The sequence below is a fragment of the Pseudopodoces humilis genome, chromosome 16 (genome assembly GCF_049639895.1).
Source record: "Pseudopodoces humilis isolate 2021_Gansu_Grassland_sample_001 chromosome 16, ASM4963989v1, whole genome shotgun sequence".
In the NCBI taxonomy this organism is placed as follows: Eukaryota; Metazoa; Chordata; class Aves; order Passeriformes; family Paridae; genus Pseudopodoces; species Pseudopodoces humilis.
In genome coordinates, this window is record NC_142215.1 from 13,951,222 (window position 1) to 13,970,668 (window position 19,447).

Below are 19,447 nucleotides of genomic sequence, written 5' to 3' on the forward strand. Positions count from 1 at the left end.
CCTTTTTTTTTTAATGACTCTTAGGTAGGCGGTTAAATTAGTTATTTCCATTCCTCTACTAACATCACTATGTATGGATAATTAAGTACTCATTAATATACCAGTATGCATCTTCATCGCATGCAGCAAAGCATGCTACAAAAAGCTGCCAATAATATTACCCAACTTAAATACCACTTCACACGCATCAAAATTCATGACAGCACCGGTAAGTGAATAGATCCCTTAAGCCAAGCAATTCCAGAGGTATTGGGGAAAACGCCAAGATTCACTTTTATACGAAAGAATTCTTAAAAGTCAAGGTACATATACCTTATGTCAAGTGGACACCATATACCAGATACTAAATTCTAGGTTTCCCTAATTACTAACAGAAAGAGAACAAAATAAATGGTGTGGCTTTTCCTTCTTATACTATTCAAACAGTAGTCAAACTGACCTGCTGGACCACTGGTTTTATGAAGGTAATATTTACGCGTAGTGGAAGCAAAGAAAGAAGAGGAGCACACTAGAAGTGATCTTATACCAGAACCTGACCAAGAATATTTCTGGGCCCATTTGGCCAAACTTCTGATAATGTCTGCTTTAACCACACAGACATAACCTACCAAAAGCTATGAAGCAGCCCAAGACAGACACTACAATACATTTCACCAGTGCAGCAGCACTACTGGTTGTTTTTGATTGCATTCCCCTCACAAAATTTTATGAACCACAACAGAAAATATATATTTTTAAACAAAACAAAGATTTCACTAAACGTCAAATAAACCATCCAACTTATGCTGTACCATTTTTTAAAAGTTGATTTTGTGATTCATACTTAGCTGTGAGCTAATGTAACAGTTGGTTCTCTTAATCTATACCTTAATATCTAAACACTATTACCAGAGAATATGTAGAGTGCCTGCACAGTGCACAGGCACAAAGTCTTGTATGATTCTGAAAGAGTTCAAACTCAAGTATCCTGTAAAAATACTCCAATCTTAGACCAAACATACAAATCCCTAATTATTTTTAAAGTGCAGATTAATGAAATTTCCAAAATTATTACTGTCTAATATATATGTGGCTTAAAACCAGATACAGATAAAAGTAACTTAGCTTCAAGATCTGTGTAAAATTAATGATGCCAGATGCACTACACATAAATGAAATATAAATTGTTGGACTCTTTTCAGTTCTTTCCAGTTTGCACTGCTCTCACAGTAACTTCTTTAAAAATCATGAACTTTCCCTGTCCACAGATATTAATGATATTATCAGATATTATTATGCCTGCTCAGAAGGAAAAATATACAAAATCCTATTTTTCAATAAATAAAAACATTTACAGTACGTAAGAAATTCTAGAAATGCGAATGCAAAATAGACCCTCCTAAACTTAAAAGGCTGTTTGTAATTTAACATAGAACTATGGCAAATCTTTCACAATTACATTCAAACTTTTACCAAAAAACTTCTACTGGATATTTTAGAGATGTGTATTGGCATTATCACTAGATTTCTATCCAGCATTATTAATCTTTCTTTAAAGATTTACTTGCACTGCTACACACCAAAGACATGCACTTCTGCCACCTGCTAGTGAGGTGCCCAGAAACATTGAAGGTGCCCATTCTCCTCTCAAAAAAAAATAACAAGAATTTCTGAAATACATTTCACAAACTTTCTTCTATATGTCTAGAGACTGTACTTTACATGTTTACTACGATTTTTAAGACACAACTGCTTGCCTGGAATTAAACAGTGAAAACAACCCTCACAACTGGTTAATGAATTATTTTGAGTTAGTTCTGTGCCAGCACCATTTAGTTCAGAAAACAAAGAGACCTTGAAAATATGCCAACAATTAAGTGTGAAGTATATCTACACCTTACAATAATTTACTAAGAAAAACTTAATTCTTTTGTGTATCCCACTCCTAATCATATAAATAACGGGATGATTTCTGACCATGAAAATCACCCTGCTTTTTATCTCACAGCTTAGCCAGAGGAACAACCTACTTAAGTTTCCCATAGTTTGATGTTACTTTTTGAGAATGTGTGAAACACCAGCATTTAGCGCTAGCTTCTTTGTTAATAAACCCACATATCGATGCACACAGAGGCAGAGCCCAGATAAATCGGAGAGGTGCTAAATGAAACAGAGGAAACAAGTCTCTATCAGCTGTTCCACCCACACTTCTCTAGAAACACCCTCCCAAGTCCACCCTTCCCGAAACCCTTTTTCTGTACAAAGTCGAAACTATTTTCCCTGTCGTGACTTGATCAATTAAACATTACCAGGTGCAGTGGAGAAACCGCCCAGTTCCTAATGCCGAGGAACAACTCCTAACGGGAGCCGATACAGTTACATGTCTCCATAAACACAGGCGAGTTTTGCCCCGACCTGGGAGAGGCGAGACCCTCCTGGAAGTCACGGTCACACTTAGGGAAGAACCCGAGCTCGTCTTTTATTTCCTTAAGCTGAACTTTCCGCCTGCCCGTGCTTCCTGGTTTCGGGGAGAGAGAAGCGGCGGCGAGGGCGAGGGGAAGGGAGAGAGAAGCGGCCACCGGGACCGGGCGGGAAGTCCCGAGGGACGGAAGCGGAGCCGAGAGGGGAAAACAAACACAGCCGAGCGAAGAGAGAAGGACCCGAGGAGGAAGAAGAGCGGAGAGCAACTGACCCGGTCCTCGGCGGGGAAAGTCCCGGGGCGGGGGCAGGGGCACCAGGCCGGCCCCGGGCGGCGGGGGAGAGGCCCGGGCGGGATGAAGCGGCGGGCGGAGCGGGGAGCCCAGCTGGTGGCCCAGCCGCGGCCCTGAGGCCGGGGCGCTCCGGAGAGCGGGGCCCGCCACCCCCGGCCCCGAGCGGCGGAGACAGAAGAGGAAGAGGGAGAGGGAGAGAGAGAGAGGGAGAAAGAGAGAGGGAGGAAGGGAGACGACCCTAAACCAGGGCCCCGCGAGGCCAGGCGGCTCCTCACCTCCAGCGCCCGCCGCGCAGGAGCACAGCAGGATTATCGTCCCCGCCAGATCCATCTCCGCCGGGCGCAGGCCCCGCCGCCGCCGCCTACCCACGGCACATCCGCCCCAGACCGGCGCCGGGCGGGATGGGGAGGGGCGAGCTGGGCGCCTCCCTCCGCTTTGTCCGCCGCCGCTCCGGGGGTCTGTTCCCGCCCACGGAACGGCCGCGGATCGGCCGGGCTCGGCGGCTCTCCCGGCAGCGCTGGCCCCTCTCCCTCCGCTCCGCGCGCCGCCGCTCCCTCCGCCCGCGCGCGCGCCAGACGCCGCCGGGGGGGCGGGGCCGCGGGACACGCCCAGAGCGCGCGGAACGCCCCGCCCCGCCCCACGCGCAAGGGGCTGGGCCCGGCGGAAGGGGCGGCTCCGCAGGGACACGCCCAGGGGCGGGCCCGAGTGAGGGGCGGGGCCTGCCCGGCCGCTTCCGGCGCGCCCCGGGACGGGGCTTCGGACCAGTCGCCGCACCGAAGTACGAGCACAACGCGCGGGCCTTTGTCCCCTTAGTGGATACGTGGCTTTTCCTTGCAGAAAACTGACTTATTTTTAGAGTTTTTACTCTGGTTTCCTTCATCCCCTTACCAGATACACGTTTTCTTTGCATAAACGAATTTATTTTCAGAGTTTTTAGGTCACTGACTTCTCCCGATGTTCTACATGTTGTGAAGTGTTGCAGTGTCCCCACTGAACAGGGACTTGCCATTCTAAGGCTGTCTTGAACAACCTCAAGGGTACAGGAAAATCCTCCCATGGAAATATAAATATGAGACATCTGAAAAAAATGTTCCTCTCTTGTTTGTCCTTATGCTAATTCTTCCATCAACTGTGCCATCTCAGAGATTTATTTTTTATATATAAATAAATCTATAAATAGATTAGGATTTGTGCCAAATTTCTCAGTTTATTGTCAGCTCTTTATATTTGTGCTTTTCCATTCCTATTGCTATGTCAGAACCAACTTCCCTCTGAACACTGATACAGGTGAGAAAAGGGGTTATGGAAATGCACACAGAACATGAGATTACAGTGAATGTACCTCAGGTAAGGCTGCAGAAGTTGATTCAAGTGTTTACAGAGTTGAAATTAGAGTGCTGCTGAGAATAAAATGAGAGGATAAATCCTTATCATCCCAAGACTATTTAAAATTTGTGAGTAAAAGCTAAAGATTTCTGTAGGGAGAGCAGCAGTTCATTGGGATAAAGTCTGAATAAATACACACGCATTAATTCTTACAGAATCACAGAATGTTAAGGGGTTGGAATGGATCTTAGGGAACATTTACTTCCAGGCCCCTGCCATGGACAGGGAAGCCTCCTACTAGGCCAGGTTGCTCAAGGCCTTATCCAAGCTGGACCTGAAAGCTTCCAGGGATGGGGCATCTGCAGCCTCTCTATGCAACCTGTGCCAGTGCCTCACCACCCTCACAGTAAAGACTTTCTTCCTAATGTATAACCTAAATTTCCTCTCCTTCAATTAGTCTATTCAAATTGTCCGGCTTATCTATTATACTCATCAGAGCCGTATTTTTTATAGTACGACTGTCTAAGAAACCGCAAGGAAAGGCACCGAGCACCCTTGGGAGAGTCGGATTCACCTGTTTCCCTCCCCTTCCCGCTGCCGCCCCGCCCCGGGGCCCCCCCGCCCCGGGCCCCGCCGTGACCCGCGGCCGCTCCCCCCGCCCGCACGTCCCCGGCGGGGCGGAGCCGGCGCCGCTGCTGTGATGGCGTCGCAGGCGCTGCAGGCGGAGGCGCAGCCGCTGCGGTGCCAATAGAGAGCGGAGCGGCCGGGCCGGGCATGGAGAGCCTGGCGCAGCCCCCGCCGCCCCCGGGCTCGCTGCAGACGGGCGGCGGGGGCGCTGCCAGCCGGCTCCGCCTGGGAGAAGCGGCGGCGGGCGAGGGCGGCTGCAGTGAGGCCGAGGAGGGCGGCGGACGGCGCAGCCCTTCCCCTCCGCCGGCCCCCGCTCCCGCCGCGGCCCCTCGGACCGCGTCCCCCTCCCGGGCCGTGGAGGGTGGTGCGGCGGCGGACAGCGTGGGGCTGGCGGTGCCGGAGAGTCCCGGAGCGGCGCCCGCCTCGGAGAGCGGTCCCGCGGGAGCCGGCTCCGGGAGCAGCGGCGCTCCCAGCCCGCCGGGGGAGGAGTCCCGCAGCCTGGACTCGCTGGAGTCCTTCTCCAACCTGCACTCCTGCTGCCCGAGCAGCTCCGAGCTCAACAGCGACGCCGACGAGGCGGTGGTGGCGGGGGCCTCCTTGGGGGGCCCGGCCCCGGAGCCCGAAGGGGATAGGCCGGCGGCGGGCTCCCAGCTCCTCTCCGCTTCCAAGGAGCGCTTCCCGGGGCAGTCGGTCTATCACATCAAGTGGGTCCGCTGGAAGGAGGAGAACACGCCGGTCATCACCCAGAACGAGAACGGCCCCTGTCCGTTGCTGGCCATCATGAACGTGCTGCTCCTGGCCTGGAAGGTACCGGGCGGGCGGGCGCCATGGCGGGGCCGGGCGGGCGGTGCCGCTCGGGCAGCGCCGGCGGCTCGTGTGGCGCCGCGGCGTTCGGGGCTCCTGGGCCAGGGCGGCCTGAGGGCACCGCGGGAAGTTTGTGCTGTTCAGGACGAGGACATTATCGAGAACCCTGGAGAGGAACTTCTGACAAGGGCATGCGGCGATAGGGCAAGGGGGAATGGCTTTAAACTAGCGGAGGGCAAGTTTAGATACAAGATAAAAAATAGTTTCCCATGAGGGTGATGAGGCGCTGGTACATGTTGCTCTGTGGAACCCGGGAACCTGTGGATGCCCCTTCCCTGCCAGTGTCCAGTGCCGGGTTGGCTGAGTCGCGGGGAAACGTGGCCTTTGTAAAAGGTGTCCCTGCCCATGGCAGAGGGGTTGGAACTTGGTGGTCTTTCAGGTCTCTTTCAACCCAAACCATTCCGTGATTCTTTCGAGAAATACACAGGCTTATTTCTGTTGTTAAACACGTCTCACATATAGAACTTGGAAAATACACACTGCTGTATAGTATGTTGCCAATATACTACTTAGATGCTGCTGTCGTATATGGACTTATTTTGTTGTTGTCTTAAAACAGAAATAAAATATCTAGCTGATGTTTACTAACCTGAACAATATACAGTATCTAATAGTTTGCAGATGGGTACAGATTTCTAGTAAGTAAAGATTACTATTTGTAGCACTGAGCACATAGGTGATATTTTTGGAAGTTTCATATAATAAAGTGTATGTAGAGTTGTACAGAATGCAGATTTGTACAAAATATGGATTTGTACAAATAACTGCCTGAGTAATAGTGACACATTCATACAGTTACACAGTATCGATTGTATTTCAATTAGTGAATAGATCAGGTAGTGATCAAGTACAGCTTTGAGACCTGGAAGTTCTTGTGCTCCATAACCGATGTAGACTTACTGTAGTCTTAAAATTATTTTTTTTACAAACTTTTAAGTAATTTAAATATGAGGTATAATGCAGTTATTAACATGTCTGTGTGAAGGGAGTATCTGTTGGAGGAAAGCAGAAAGTTTGTGTGCATTGCAAAACAAGGATTTTGTGTGCATTGCAAAACAAGGATTTTGTGTGCATTGCAAAACAAGGATGAGGGGCATGTCTCAGGAAATGCTGGCAATTCAGCCCCAAAGGACTGAAGAGCTGATAGAATGGAGTCCTGAAATAGGAAAGCTTTACAGGAATAGCTTTTATGTTGTAGTAGCAAGGGGAAGAAATTTGGTATTGGAAGAGCCTCTTGGTTGTTTGCAGTTTGAGAGGTGACTTAGGAAAAGGTAAGAATGGAAATATGAGATGAAATTTGTGTAGATGTAGCTAACTGCAGAAGAACAGCTCTATTGGTTGAGTTACAATTTCTACACATTTTTCTGAGCACAATAGCTCAGACATCAGGAGGGAAACTCTGGGTACAGTGATGTTGCTATTTAAGCATCAGTAAAAGCAGTAGAGGGAAGTTGTGTGTGACTTTAAGGTGTTGCCTTATGTAGGCTCTGCTGTCTTCAAGAGGGTGTGAATGTTGTCACAGGCTTCAGTATTGAACACTTGTTTTCTGTGCCCCCTCTTCAGTGTCTGGGGGTGACTTAAAAAACCTGCAATTCCCTATCATTTTGTGTGGTGGCATTTTAAAGGAAACTGGTAGTTACAGGATCTTCCTTTTTAATCTTTGATTTAATGAAAGATGTAAATGGGACAGCACTGGTCCTGTTGTTTGAATTTAAGTTTTTGGAGGTTTTGTTCCTTTGCATTCTTCCTTTTCCCTCTGCTGCTGCTCTCCAACCAGAATTTTAACTGACATTGTCCTGGGTTCAAATACTGCATTAGTGAGAATTAAGGTAATACCCAGTTTTATAAATAGGCCAAAATCAAAATACCCCTTGGGAGTGCCCTACTGTTTCATATTGCTCAGATTACAGGAAGTTTTCTATAGTTCTGTCTGTGCAAAACCTCATCAGAATTTACATGAGCTGCAGACAGGCAGCTAAACTGGTGAAACTCTCATCATGAGTTATTATTTATAGGCTTGAGGGTTTTCCTATTAGTTGGTTATATTTTGTAGTTGCTTGTAATTGATTTTCCTAATTACTGCCTCTACAAATTGGCCTTTCTTTTCCTCAGTTCATAGTCAAGAATCACATTGACACTGGTTGAGGTGGAAGCTCATCTGTACATCACTGACAGTAGCTTGCTATTTATGAAGGCTGAGGATGGATGTCCACCTTCTCACTCCTCCTGAACCATGATGAACACTAGACTGGGTCGAGTAGTTATAATTTGGGAACAAGAAGGCAAACTGAAAGATGAAAACAGGCAAAAGTAGAGTGAGAATACGATAGTACATATTACTTGAAAAGAAGCTACATGTAATGGGAAAAAAGGGTGTAAGAAGGAGGTGAGGAGGGAAAATATAATCACATCAGGAAATATAATAAGAAGTTAAACAGTTAGGCTTTGGGTTCTATTCCCTGTATCAGCCATCATTTTTCCTTCTCAGAACTCTGTCCTGACAGGGTTGAGAGTTCTGGTCATCCTGCGGATAGATTGGTCTCAGCCAACTTAAGTGCAGTACTGGTTTGGCAGTTGGGGTTTTGGAAATTCTGAAATAGTAGCACCCACTGTGACAGTTCAAATTCCATTTTGGAAATACCAGGTTTTGGAACTAAGCTTGTGATAAACCTGCTACCTCTCTTTTATCCACTACTTTCAAAGGATACATGAAACTTTGAGGTGGCAGATTGCAGAAGCTGTATTTTAAATATTAAAATTATGAAATTACTTTTCTTTTGAAGTGTTTTTGCAGTCTGCCTGTCTAAGTGTAACTTGCAGTTTAGCCTGTAAGAGGGAGAGCCAAGGAGTTCTGCTACAGGAGTGCTACAGAAATGTTCTAAGAAGAAAAAAACCAAAAGCACTATGATGCCAACCTGGAAAAATAGCTGTTGTGCAAAACAGTGTAATAACCCCTTAGACTTATGTGATAGAAATGAAGCAGAAGTAGGGATTGAAACAAACATTTTTAAATGTATGTACAAGCATGAGTTGTGTCCTCTGATGTGGAGTAGTGTAGCACACTGTTTTTCACTTTATTTAAATCTGGAGATTGTTCAGTTTTTGCTCAGGCCTGTAGCTTACTATGTGGTTAAGTTTAGCAATGTAAAGTTGGCTTTTCTAAGTGTCTTTTGTGATCTTGGTTAGATATAGTTCATGCAACACTTTCTGATGACTTCATTATGACTACATTAATTTCATTAAATGTAATTTGTGGCAGGGGGAAATGTGGCAATCATCAGATGCTAAAAGCTAAAGTGAGGGTGCCATGTGATTCTGCTCTGTGCTTCTTAGGTAGGATGTGTTGTCTTTCAGCTGAAGAACTCTGTGAACCTTAACAAGTTGCACAGAAGTGGCATATCTGAAATGTCCAGGGAAGATTTTGAAACATAAAATAAGCAAAGGGAAAACATTCTACAATTTGAATATAAATAATACTGTCTTGAGAAGTGCATACATATGGAATATCATGTTGTAGGAGAACAACGCCAGTCAAATGTCTTTGAAAGCTTTTTTGTGTCATAATCCTCTCAATAAATGGAAGGAGCTGTGTTCCCTACACATCTAGTTCTACTGAAGTTTTGGTAACTTTTAGAACTGTATGAATTACCTACTGAGGTATCATAACAATTATGTAAGTAAATGTTATATAACCACTTTTGTGCTTAGATGTATCCAAACTGATGTGCAGAGAAGAGGTAGAGTAAAAAATTCTAGTTAGAAATTCTTAATTTTAGGTCTTCATAAAATAGTGTTTTTCAGAGGAGCTGAGCACAGCGAGCTCCTGCTGATATGCAGTCCATTTGTCAGAGGCTGCAGTGGTGGTGGCCGCTCTGCGGGCTGGCACTGGCCCTTCACACGTGATGCGCTGTCCCTGTTGCTGAGCTCTGTCCGTATGGCCCGGCTTGGCACAGATTGCTCGCACAGGCTGCGGGCCCCGGCCTCCCTTCCTCTGGCACCTGTGGGGTGAGGTGAGCCCGCAGATCACAGCCTGGAGCTGCGCCCAGGCACAGCACCAAGCCCAGTCCGAGGGGATGAAGGGAGCCTGCCTGAGGACGTGGGGTGGCAGCACTTGCTGTCGGGCTGTCGTGTGACAGGTTCACAGAGCTGTTCCTGCCAGGCCAGGGGTGCTTATTTGCAAAGAATATTAACTGTTTTTTTGTCAAAGCTGCTTGAAGCTACCCTTACTTCTCTGAAACACTGTGTTCAGAGGACTGGCATCTTTTAGATAAACATGTTTTGAGACTATAAGTCTTATGTAAGACTTATTATATAAGCCATTAGAAAATTTCTTGGACCCTTTTGATATTCATAGTATTTTCAGAAGTGTTATCCTCTGTGCATGACTATATCACTTAACTTTTTTTAAGCCCTTCTGTAGTGTGGAAGAATCCGGTGGAAAATTAGTATTATGTAGTTTTGGGATTTGTAGTCTAATTTAGAGAAACTGTAAGTTTTATTAAACAATATATTCCTTATGAAAATTTGTTTACCGGTCTTATCTTTTAATTAAAATACGCCTCATCCATATGTCATGCTGTAGTTGTGTGAGAAAGACTAAGTTTCCCACTCCTGAGTGTAGGAAGTAAAATGTAGCTAGTTAGAAAGAGCTATCACGGTGAAAGACCAGGAAACTGCAGTAGAGGGGTACAGGAAATGGGTGGGAGTTGAGGAAATGCATTTTTCCTAAAATGTGGAATTGATGTAAGATGTAGCAATTAAACATTGAAACCTATTGACAAAATGTGTCCCTCAAAATAATAGATTGTTATGGACAACAGCAGCTTCTACTACTGTTGCTTATGTTGTTTTCTTCTGTTCATTTATCTGGACAATGACTGTGGTTCCGTACAAAACCGTGAGGTTTTGCTCTCCCTTAAGTTCTAAGGTATTTTTTGCTCCCATTTCCTCTCCACTGTACATTTCCTGTCGCTTAAGTACTTGCAATGAAGCTCTGAACAGCTGGGAAATGTCATGTTCTCTCTATATCTTTGGGTCAGCTCTTTTCAAAAGTACTTAGAACTGTGTTGGAACCCCATTAGCCCATTTTAAAGGTGTGATCAAGGTCCCACTACACATGCCGGCCCTAAAATTGCCATGGAGTAACCAATTAACTTTGCTTAGCATTTAATCAAGCTGTTAATTTTGAGACATAGCTTGCTAAAATATCCAATTTTGAGAGATCCTGGAGATGAGTAAAACCACATTGCTTTTTCTGCAGTAAAAAAATAAATGTTTAGCTTTACAGTTGTGAGGGAAAGTTCTGTTTGTTAACCAGTGATATAAAATATATGTTGTGCTGTTTGTGCATGGAGCTCAAATATAGGTTAGCTGTGGAATTGTGCTTTAGAGTTGGTGTTTGTCATGTAAGCATGCTTCTAGAGGTTCCAAATGTGGTGCAGAGCAGAAACCCCCAAGCAATGCTGGCTGAGCTGATAGAAATGGTTTAAATAAATAATAAAAAGAACTAACCAGTCCTGAAAAATCTTCACAGGAGTCCAGTTAACAGTTGAGGGAGCAGTGCTGATTTTCCTTCATACTGTACTGGCACATCAGTGCCGTAGCACTTCAGGCAGGGCTGGTGGAGGTGATGCTGCTCTGTGCCTTATGGGCTGTGATGAGCCCTGGCTCAGGGGTGTGCGCAGCTAGTGTTTGCTAAGATTTGAATGTTGTCAGTCCCAACTGGGAGTTTAAAAGGCAGCTTTTTGAACTTGTAGTCTTATTGTTTACATGGCTCAATACACTGTATTTTTGTGAATACTCAGAAGGAACATTGTGAACAGGATCAAAGAGTATGAAAGCATTTAGCTTACTGAGCATAAGTTTTGGGAGGAGTTAATTTCTGTAAGTTACTGTCAGTTGTCATTCATTTCGTATTTTCAAAAAAACCATGTGTCTATGCACACATGCCTGATTTTTCTTTATTCCTTTCCCAGATCCCAGTACTACCAGCTTCTTTATATGCCCACCCAAGTAGGGACATATTTCTTAGAGTATAAATAACAAAGCCATATTAACTTGGGTCTCTTTCTTCTCCCGAATTTAATGAAACTTCTTGTGAATTCATATATTAACGCATTTACCTTTTGTCAAATATAATTAAAATTGATAAGACAGATGTAGCCCAATCACACCTCATTTTCCCTGCAAATTTATTAAAGTAGCTCTGTTTTTATACTGAAAACTGTCTCCATCACAATGTGAACGAAGTAGTGTGTTGCTATACTGTATATTTGAGTTTGGGGTGCTAAATCAAAGGCTTTATGTATATTGCTCTTCTGTCTCCTGATTTTCTACTTGTCCCTTCTCCTCTACAACCGGAAAAGTGGGTGGAACCTATTAAATCTCAAGCATGAATTAACAGTTTCACATCATGTCTTTCTATATGTGTCAAAGAGAGCAGTGATCAGTATTGAGGAACTTGATTTAAAAAATTCCCAATATAATAAATACCTTTTCTAGACTTTGAATTGTAAGATGTTGGAGAGTGGTGGGGTGAGAAAATTTAGAACTGAAGAGACCTTAAAAATTAACCCCTGAGACAAACCAACCCTAAACCCTAGAAAAATAAAATTCACATTTATGCAGAGAAAAGTTGAGTACATTGTGTTTGAAGTCTGTATACTCCTATGGTATTTTTTTAGATTGCCAGAAGCATGTCTTTGTATGTGTCTGTGCTCTGGCTGTTGTATTTCTTCCTGCAGTAAATGGAAGTGTTCAACCAAAACATTTACCCAGGATGCTGGAAGAGATGAGAATGCAGAAAGCTTTTAGCTCTGCCAAGGTGGATAGATTTAGTAGATGATGGTGGGAATAGATCAGGAAAGAGAGGAATGGAATCTTTATGCAGAGTTCTGTGTGTCTGGTCTGCTCTGTATGGAGGTAAACCAAACCCTTGGAATGTGAATGTGGGAAGAGTGGCTGGGAGGTCATTTCCTTACACCTGCACAGGTCCTTGGCTTCCCCGTCTCAGCAGCTACTGACACTAGATCCTTTACAGACTTTTTCTGTACGCAGAAACTTTTTAAGCTAATACTCAGTTAAGAATTTTAAGGAATTAGAGAGTCAAACACTTGAAGAAGATGTTTTCTTAAGCAGTTCACAGTCTGTTAATTCTGAGTGCTTGTAGTTGAGCCATTGCATTGAGTGGTGTGAGCATCTGTGGAGAGGGATGCTGGAGAAATGTTTTGGTTGGTCTCTATGCAGAGATGTGCAGGTGGGAGAAAGTGCTGTGTACATGTGGTTTCTCTAAAAACCTAAATGCTTGTTTAATCTCTTCTTGTGGCTGCTATTTAGTAGAGGTCCAGTATGCTAATGGCCTTATAAACTGGTGAGGGAAATGTAATCAGAAGTCTTTTGTCTAGAAATACCATGCTTTTTAAATTGTAGTGTTTCAGTGTTTAAAGAGAATATACTTTTACTTTGACAGATTAAACTGCCACCAATGATGGAGATCATAACAGCTGAACAGCTGATGGAATACTTAGGTTAGTAATTGTAATAAATCTCTTTCCACTTGTATGTTGTACTTTGTAGCGTGTAGTAACATAGAACTGTTTTATTTATTTACTATTTTATTCAGCTTTTCATGTGATTCAGGAAAACTGCTTACAGTATTCAGTGACTCATGCTTTTACTTAACTGTTTTTAGAAGCTTTCTGCACTGCTTTCTAAAGTGATTGGTCTTGTTGATGCCGTTGGTATGGCTTAGTGCACCAACACATTGACAGATTTAAAGTTATTCATGTCTGTTACAGTGTTGTTTTATTACAGCTGACAGAATGTAGTAAGTCAACTCTGTCTTTAATTGTCTGTAGTAACTCTAATCCTTGGAAGTATGACCCAATTAAAATAACAAAAATTACTGTAGTCCTCAGAGATTTGGGTTTCATTTGCAGGCACTACTCTGGTATCATATTCAGTGTTCAGAAAAACTGCAGCTCTTTGTATCTGACAGGGCCGGAACTTTAATACCCCTAATGATCCAGGTGTTAAAAGTGCAGTTGTGATAGTACTTAAACTGTATGTACCACTTTTCCTCCCCTTGTAGCTTCACAAATATAAAATGTTTGAACTTTATAGACTCGGTATGATTTTTCTTAAGGAGGAGAAAATAACCCTAACTATATTTTCATTCTTTTTACTTACAAATGGTGTAGTCTGTTCTTTTCAGAAGCAAATCGATGACTCTTCTGGTTGAAGAAAGAAGTTACCTATATAATTTTCCCAAAAAAATAAGAGCTCTTGCTCCCTATATCTAAACATTTCTTATAATTGCATTGATGACACAATACTGTCTGAAGTCATTACATAATTCCAGTTGTCTAGATGGGTATTCTTTCCTGAAGGCATATTTTAGCTTCTGGAATTATCTTACTAAATTGAATAATAAAATTGTGTACAAATTATTTAGGTTCCTATTCACTCAACAGGACTAGCAGTTACAGTTCTTCTACAGTTAAAAAAAAAAACCGAAACCAACAAAGCAGCCTTCAACCACTTTCAAGTTCAGAGTATAAATTAGGAAACCTATAATGATATTTTTCTGAGTTTAGTAATGGAGCAAGGGAATAAGTACAAAAACATTGAAATAAAATCTGGACAGTGGATACTAGTCTCAAAAGATGTTACAAATCTTGGACCTCAGTGTTGATTAACTATTAAGTAGTTAATTAGCTTTGTGTTGTAGAAGAAGGTGGAATACAAGTGTTGTGGTTTAAGCCCAGGCAGCCCCTTTCTCACTCCCCTACCAGTGAGATCAGGTAGAGAATGGGGAGGGTAAAAGCCAGAAGTCCTGGGTTGAGTTGAAGACTCGAGATAAGGAAAGCATAGCAAAACAGGGAATTAATTCACTGCTTCCTGTGGCAGGCAAGTGTTCAGCCATGGCCAGGAGAGCAGCGCCCTGTCACACGTGGTGACTTGGGAAGAAAAACACCATCACTCCCAAGTGTTCCTCCTTCCTTCTTTTTCTCCCCACTTTGTGCTGGGCATGATGTGACATGGTCTGGAACAGGCCTGTGGTCAGTGGGGTCACCTGTCCTGGCTGGGGCTCCTCACAGCCCTCACCAGCACGGCCCTGTGAAGAGCAGGAAGGGCCTTGGCTCTGGGCGAGCCCTGCTGAGCAATAACAAAACATCTCTGCTGTCAGCCCTGTGTTCAGCACACATCCAAAGCACAGCCCACACCAGCCACTAACCAGGGAAGAAAGTTAACTATTCTCCACTCAAAACCAGCACAAGTTTTATAGAATTACTGCTGTATAAAACATAATAAAACATTCACAGTATCAGTCAGGTTGCCTTTTTAAATTGTGTATAGAATAACATACCTTACTGTAAACAGTTTGTCCTCTTTATATTTTTAAAGCTGAGGCACAGAGGGAGGTCAGTTTTTGATTAATGAGAAGATTGGTATGATACCCCAAGAGATTATGAAATGTTGCTTTAGTAACAGTGTTGGCCATTGGAATTTTATTTCTTAATATGATTTTATAAAGTTTTTTATATTCATATTTTACTCCATAACTATAACTTTCAGGTTATAAAGCAGTGTGATCTCATTAATTTAGAAAACTTCAGTTGTGGTATTTATTATCAGTCAGATTCAGTCAGAAATATTCATAGAAATGTCGAAGCTTTGATTGTGAAATAAATTTAATTTCATTTCTGCTTTCTTTTAGGAGACTACATTCTCGACGCAAAACCTAAAGAGATATCTGAAATTCAGCGACTTAATTATGAGCAGGTAGGAGCTTTTTTTAGCTGCTCCTAAAACACAGTTGCTTCCTCAGTTGGAAGGAATCCAACCTTCCTTTTTAGAGGAAACTAAAATTACGTTTCTCACCTAGGGTTTGTCACCTTGTTAAAAACCAGAAGCACACAGACCATTGTTTCTAGTTGGTTTTTTCCTGGGCTTGATGTAGAGTAATAATTCTATATATGTGTGCTATTAGTGAAGAAAAACTCTTACCTATTAACACAAGGTAAGGGGTTTTTATCTCCCACTACGAGCATAACGAAATAAAATGGGTTTTATTGAGGAACTGTAACACAAAGGTACTAATAAAAATATATTAAGTTGCTTTTTGAAGTCTTCTGTTACATGTCCTTCAGTTGCTCTGTTCTGTGGTGCCTGCCAGAGTTTCTCTGAGCATGTAAACTGAGATCTGTGTTATCAATTGTGATGGACAGAAAGAGATTGATGCTATGTCATGAAAGGCAATATTATTTGCACTGGCCACTATTTATATGTCATCACAAAAGTCTTACTATACTAAAGATAATGCTATTGGTTTTAAAAATTACTGATTTAGTATATATTTTCCAAGCTCTGAATGTAGTCATAGCTGTTTTTTGGTTCCTCATGGAAAAGTGGGTTTGTATTTTTTGATAGGTGAAAGGTTTCAAGGTAGTTCTGTTTATTCCTAGGTCATTTTTTCTTGTTCTCATTCAGTGTTGAAAACCAAATCAAGTAACTTGAGATTGATTTGTATCAGATTATAGGAATTACTTCTGTAATAACAAAATTGGCTATTTTGTTCCACACAATTCTGTGCTGTAGAAGGTTATAGCTATAATCAGCTTACAGGAGGGTGATGAAAACTACTGTACCTGGGAAATGTACAACTTCTATAGCTTTCTTATGCTCAAATATATGGGTTTATTACATAAATATCACATACCTTCAGTTTTTAACTGTGTAATTTCAAAGAAGCCTTCTGTTCTAGAAGTCTTCTAAGTTGTTTTGAAGGTTTGGAAGGAGCTAAAGCAGAAGTGATAATGTTGAAATTGTAGTAAGAAACTTCTGTGGTTTTCTGATCCATTTGATGTAATCCTGCTTTGTTGCAAAGTAAACATTAGAAAATAAATGCAGCAATTGTCTGTCGATGTATGATCTAAATTGGTGGACAGCTAATGCTGACTTACTATGGACTTTTTGTTCATTTAGCAGAGTAAGATTATGGCAAAATTTCTTTCAAAACATCTCAGGTTTTTATGTTTGATATCTGGTCTGTACTAATGACATGCACTCTTATGGTGTTTTGGTTTGCTTTTAAAATGATAAAAACTTAAAAGTTGAAGTCAGTCTTGAGAATTACTACAAAATATTGCTCAATTCCAAACCTTGTGACATAACAAAGTTGTCAGTAAGATGAAGCAAAATGTAATAAGGTACTGGGAACTGTTCCATTCCTGGTCATGGAAACTTGACAGAACAGTACAGTTAAAGGGCTACAGGCATTAAAACTCTTGTTTATAGCAGCTGTGCTCAAGTGCAGATTCTGATCAGAAGACAACAGAAGCAACTGTCTTTTAAAGATCAGTGGTTTTAGTCTGTGAATCTTTGCTGTTTCCATCTCCTGTCCAGTCTGAGTTTCTGGTCTTTATTATGCTTTTTTCTCATTGTTGTAAGCCTGGATTCCTGTTAAGCAACAGAACCAAAACCCACAAACAAACAACAAACAAAAAAATGCCCTCAGTTTCCTCGAATCTTCTACACAGACTTTCTGACTGTACTCTTTGTGGGCTTTTCTCACTTAGTGGAAAATTCTTTTTCCTGCATGTCAGGATTTTTTTTTTTTTGCTTTTGGTTTTTTTTTTTTTTTTGTTATCTGTTGGTTCCAGATAACTGTCTCACAAAGCACATTTTCTTTGGCTCATCTTTCCTTTCTCTGATTGGAACTTCATAACTTGATAATTCTCCTTAGGATTCCATTGGGATCACTACTATAATAAGTGCTACTTTCATGACTTGTTTCTACAGTAGAATCTACAGGCCATTTAAAGGTATGCCCAAAATAAGATAGCAATTGTCTTTTTGTTAAAGAAAAAAAATGTGGTGAACAATTAAGACTCTGATTCTTAGTAGTGAAACCTGAAATTAGAGTTGGCAAGTGGGTCTGTGTAGGTCTTATTGTTCATTCATTGTATAGTGACAAGTGATTCAGCCTGACTTTTAAGGGAAGGCTTAACAGGGGAGAAGAAACCTCAAGAAAAGTCCTTTGAAGATACCCTTATAATTCAGTTTCCTTGCAAACATCTGGCTAGTGGCTTTGGGAAATAGACCTAAAAGCAGTCAGAACAGCCTAAAACTAGTTCATGGGTGTAAAAGAAGAAACCATCAGATAGAGGTGATTGGAGGGAGATTCTTATATTTCATGTATATTCTGGCACAATGTGTAACATGAATGTGCATTGAAACATTTGTTCAGGCAATTTGCCCTTTTAAATGTTTTTTTTTTATTTTGAAGTGTTGAGTTGATGAGTACTAAATGATGAAGACAAGACTAACCACCAAGTGTACAAAGCTCTATCGGGTCATCTGTTCTTTTTTTTCTTTCTGTTGTCAGAATATGAGTGATGCAATGGCAATTCTGCATAAGTTGCAGACGGGTCTGGATGTCAATGTGAAGTTCACAGGTGTCCGAGTATTTGAATACACTCCTGAATGCATAGTGTTCGATCTTCTTGATATCCCCTTGTACCATGGATGGTTAGTGGACCCTCAGGTAACTTTGTCTGTTTCAATTATTAAAAAAAAAAGTTATTCTGAATGTTATTGGTGGGAGGGGAGATATTTCTGAATTGTTTTAACAAGCCAATAATGAATATGGTAATGGCTTTTTAAAATCTAGTCAGAAAAATTGAGGAGTGAATAAAGACTGTGTGTTTTTTAGTGCAGGAACTTTGCAGAGCCTGGGTCTACAGTCAAACTACTTTAAAAGCCTTCTATGACTCTGTAAAGGAGAATTGTTTTTCTGAGGGAAGTAGCAAGTTGCCCCAGATATGGTGTCCCATTCATCATTTTTGAAAACTTATTAGAGAACACTTGGAAAGAATACGAAGTTACTTCCCTCCTTTTTTAATTCTGATTTATTAGTCACTGCTATTGGGAAATGAGGATGGTGGAACTGGTTGGAGAGAACTGCATCTTTAGCAAACATGAAATTTATTTTTAATTAGATTGTTTAATAAACAATAAAGTGGTATTGTTTACTTAGGGGGAAACTGGTGAGTTTGGCTGGAATAATAATGACAGAGAGTTTTTCTTCTCGTGTTTTGTTGGTGAGAGTTGCTGTTCTCTTACCCTGGCCCAGCTGATCCGAATTTTGCAGTGCTCTCCGTCTGCTTTTGCTTTTGATGCTAAGGGTTAACTGAAGGATTTAAAATAGGATCTGAGATACCAAAATGTCTAACACTGGACTAAAATGTTATGGCCTAGATTTTTTTAAGAGGATAACATCCTCTCTTTATTGAATTCTTACTGTCTTATTAATAGTTGACACTGGCTTGCAGCTGTGTTCTGTTCTTCTCAGAGGTAAATTCTCTGAAAAAGGTTGTTCCTTTCCGCTGCAGGTTGCTGACATAGTAAAAGCAGTTGGTAACTGCAGTTACAATCAGCTGGTGGAGAAGATCATTTCTTGTAAACAGTCAGAAAACAGTGAACTGGTTAGTGAAGGTAGGTAATATTTTTCTGTATTTTATCAAAGTATGTGGCCTGCCAAATCTAAGTTACATATTTTCCATGTGGGTCATGCTGAGTAGAGATACCAGTGGGAAGAGCTGCATTCTGTGTGCTGAGCTGCTTTCCCTGGGCAGTCACACAGCACTGTGCTTCTCATTTCAACTTCTCTGATGCATTGATCTTGATCTATTCAGTACACTTTTTCAAAAGCTGGCAAGAAGTTCCCCTATTGTGGTAGCATTCAGATTTCAACTTAACTATGTCTTATCTCCTATATTTAGAATATGAATTATATATTCCATTACAACAAGGAAAAACATGAATAATATTAGAAGTGGGTATAGCATTTCTGAACATGAGAAGGTTTGTTTACAATGCTATGGGTTTAGAACTTTGAAACTTGTTTGCCCCTCTCTGAATGCGTTCCCTAAGGCTTG

At 42.0% G+C, this 19,447-nt stretch overlaps 2 protein-coding genes across 3 annotated transcripts in view; one reads left to right on the forward strand and one right to left on the reverse strand.

Annotated features, from left to right (window-relative positions):
• ADAM10 (ADAM metallopeptidase domain 10) overlaps window positions 1-3,230 on the reverse strand; it is a 41,754-nt gene extending 38,524 nt beyond the window's left edge. The window contains exon 1 of the mRNA XM_005521464.3: window positions 2,966-3,230. Coding sequence (XP_005521521.1) covers window positions 2,966-3,020 — 55 coding nt within the window. The 5' untranslated portion in view covers window positions 3,021-3,230. The remainder of the gene's footprint in view (window positions 1-2,965) is intronic.
• A 1,560-nt stretch (window positions 3,231-4,790) lies between these two features.
• Window positions 4,791-19,447, forward strand: part of MINDY2 (MINDY lysine 48 deubiquitinase 2) — a 28,439-nt gene continuing 13,782 nt past the window's right edge. For both annotated transcript variants that reach the window (XR_015773924.1, XM_088062916.1), the window contains exons 1-5: window positions 4,791-5,450; window positions 12,976-13,033; window positions 15,226-15,290; window positions 17,896-18,054; window positions 18,902-19,004. Coding sequence is in view for 1 of the 2 variants with exons in the window: in XM_088062916.1 (XP_087919042.1) it covers window positions 4,791-5,450; window positions 12,976-13,033; window positions 15,226-15,290; window positions 17,896-18,054; window positions 18,902-19,004 (1,045 nt within the window). In the remaining variant the exon portion in view is untranslated. The remainder of the gene's footprint in view (window positions 5,451-12,975; window positions 13,034-15,225; window positions 15,291-17,895; window positions 18,055-18,901; window positions 19,005-19,447) is intronic.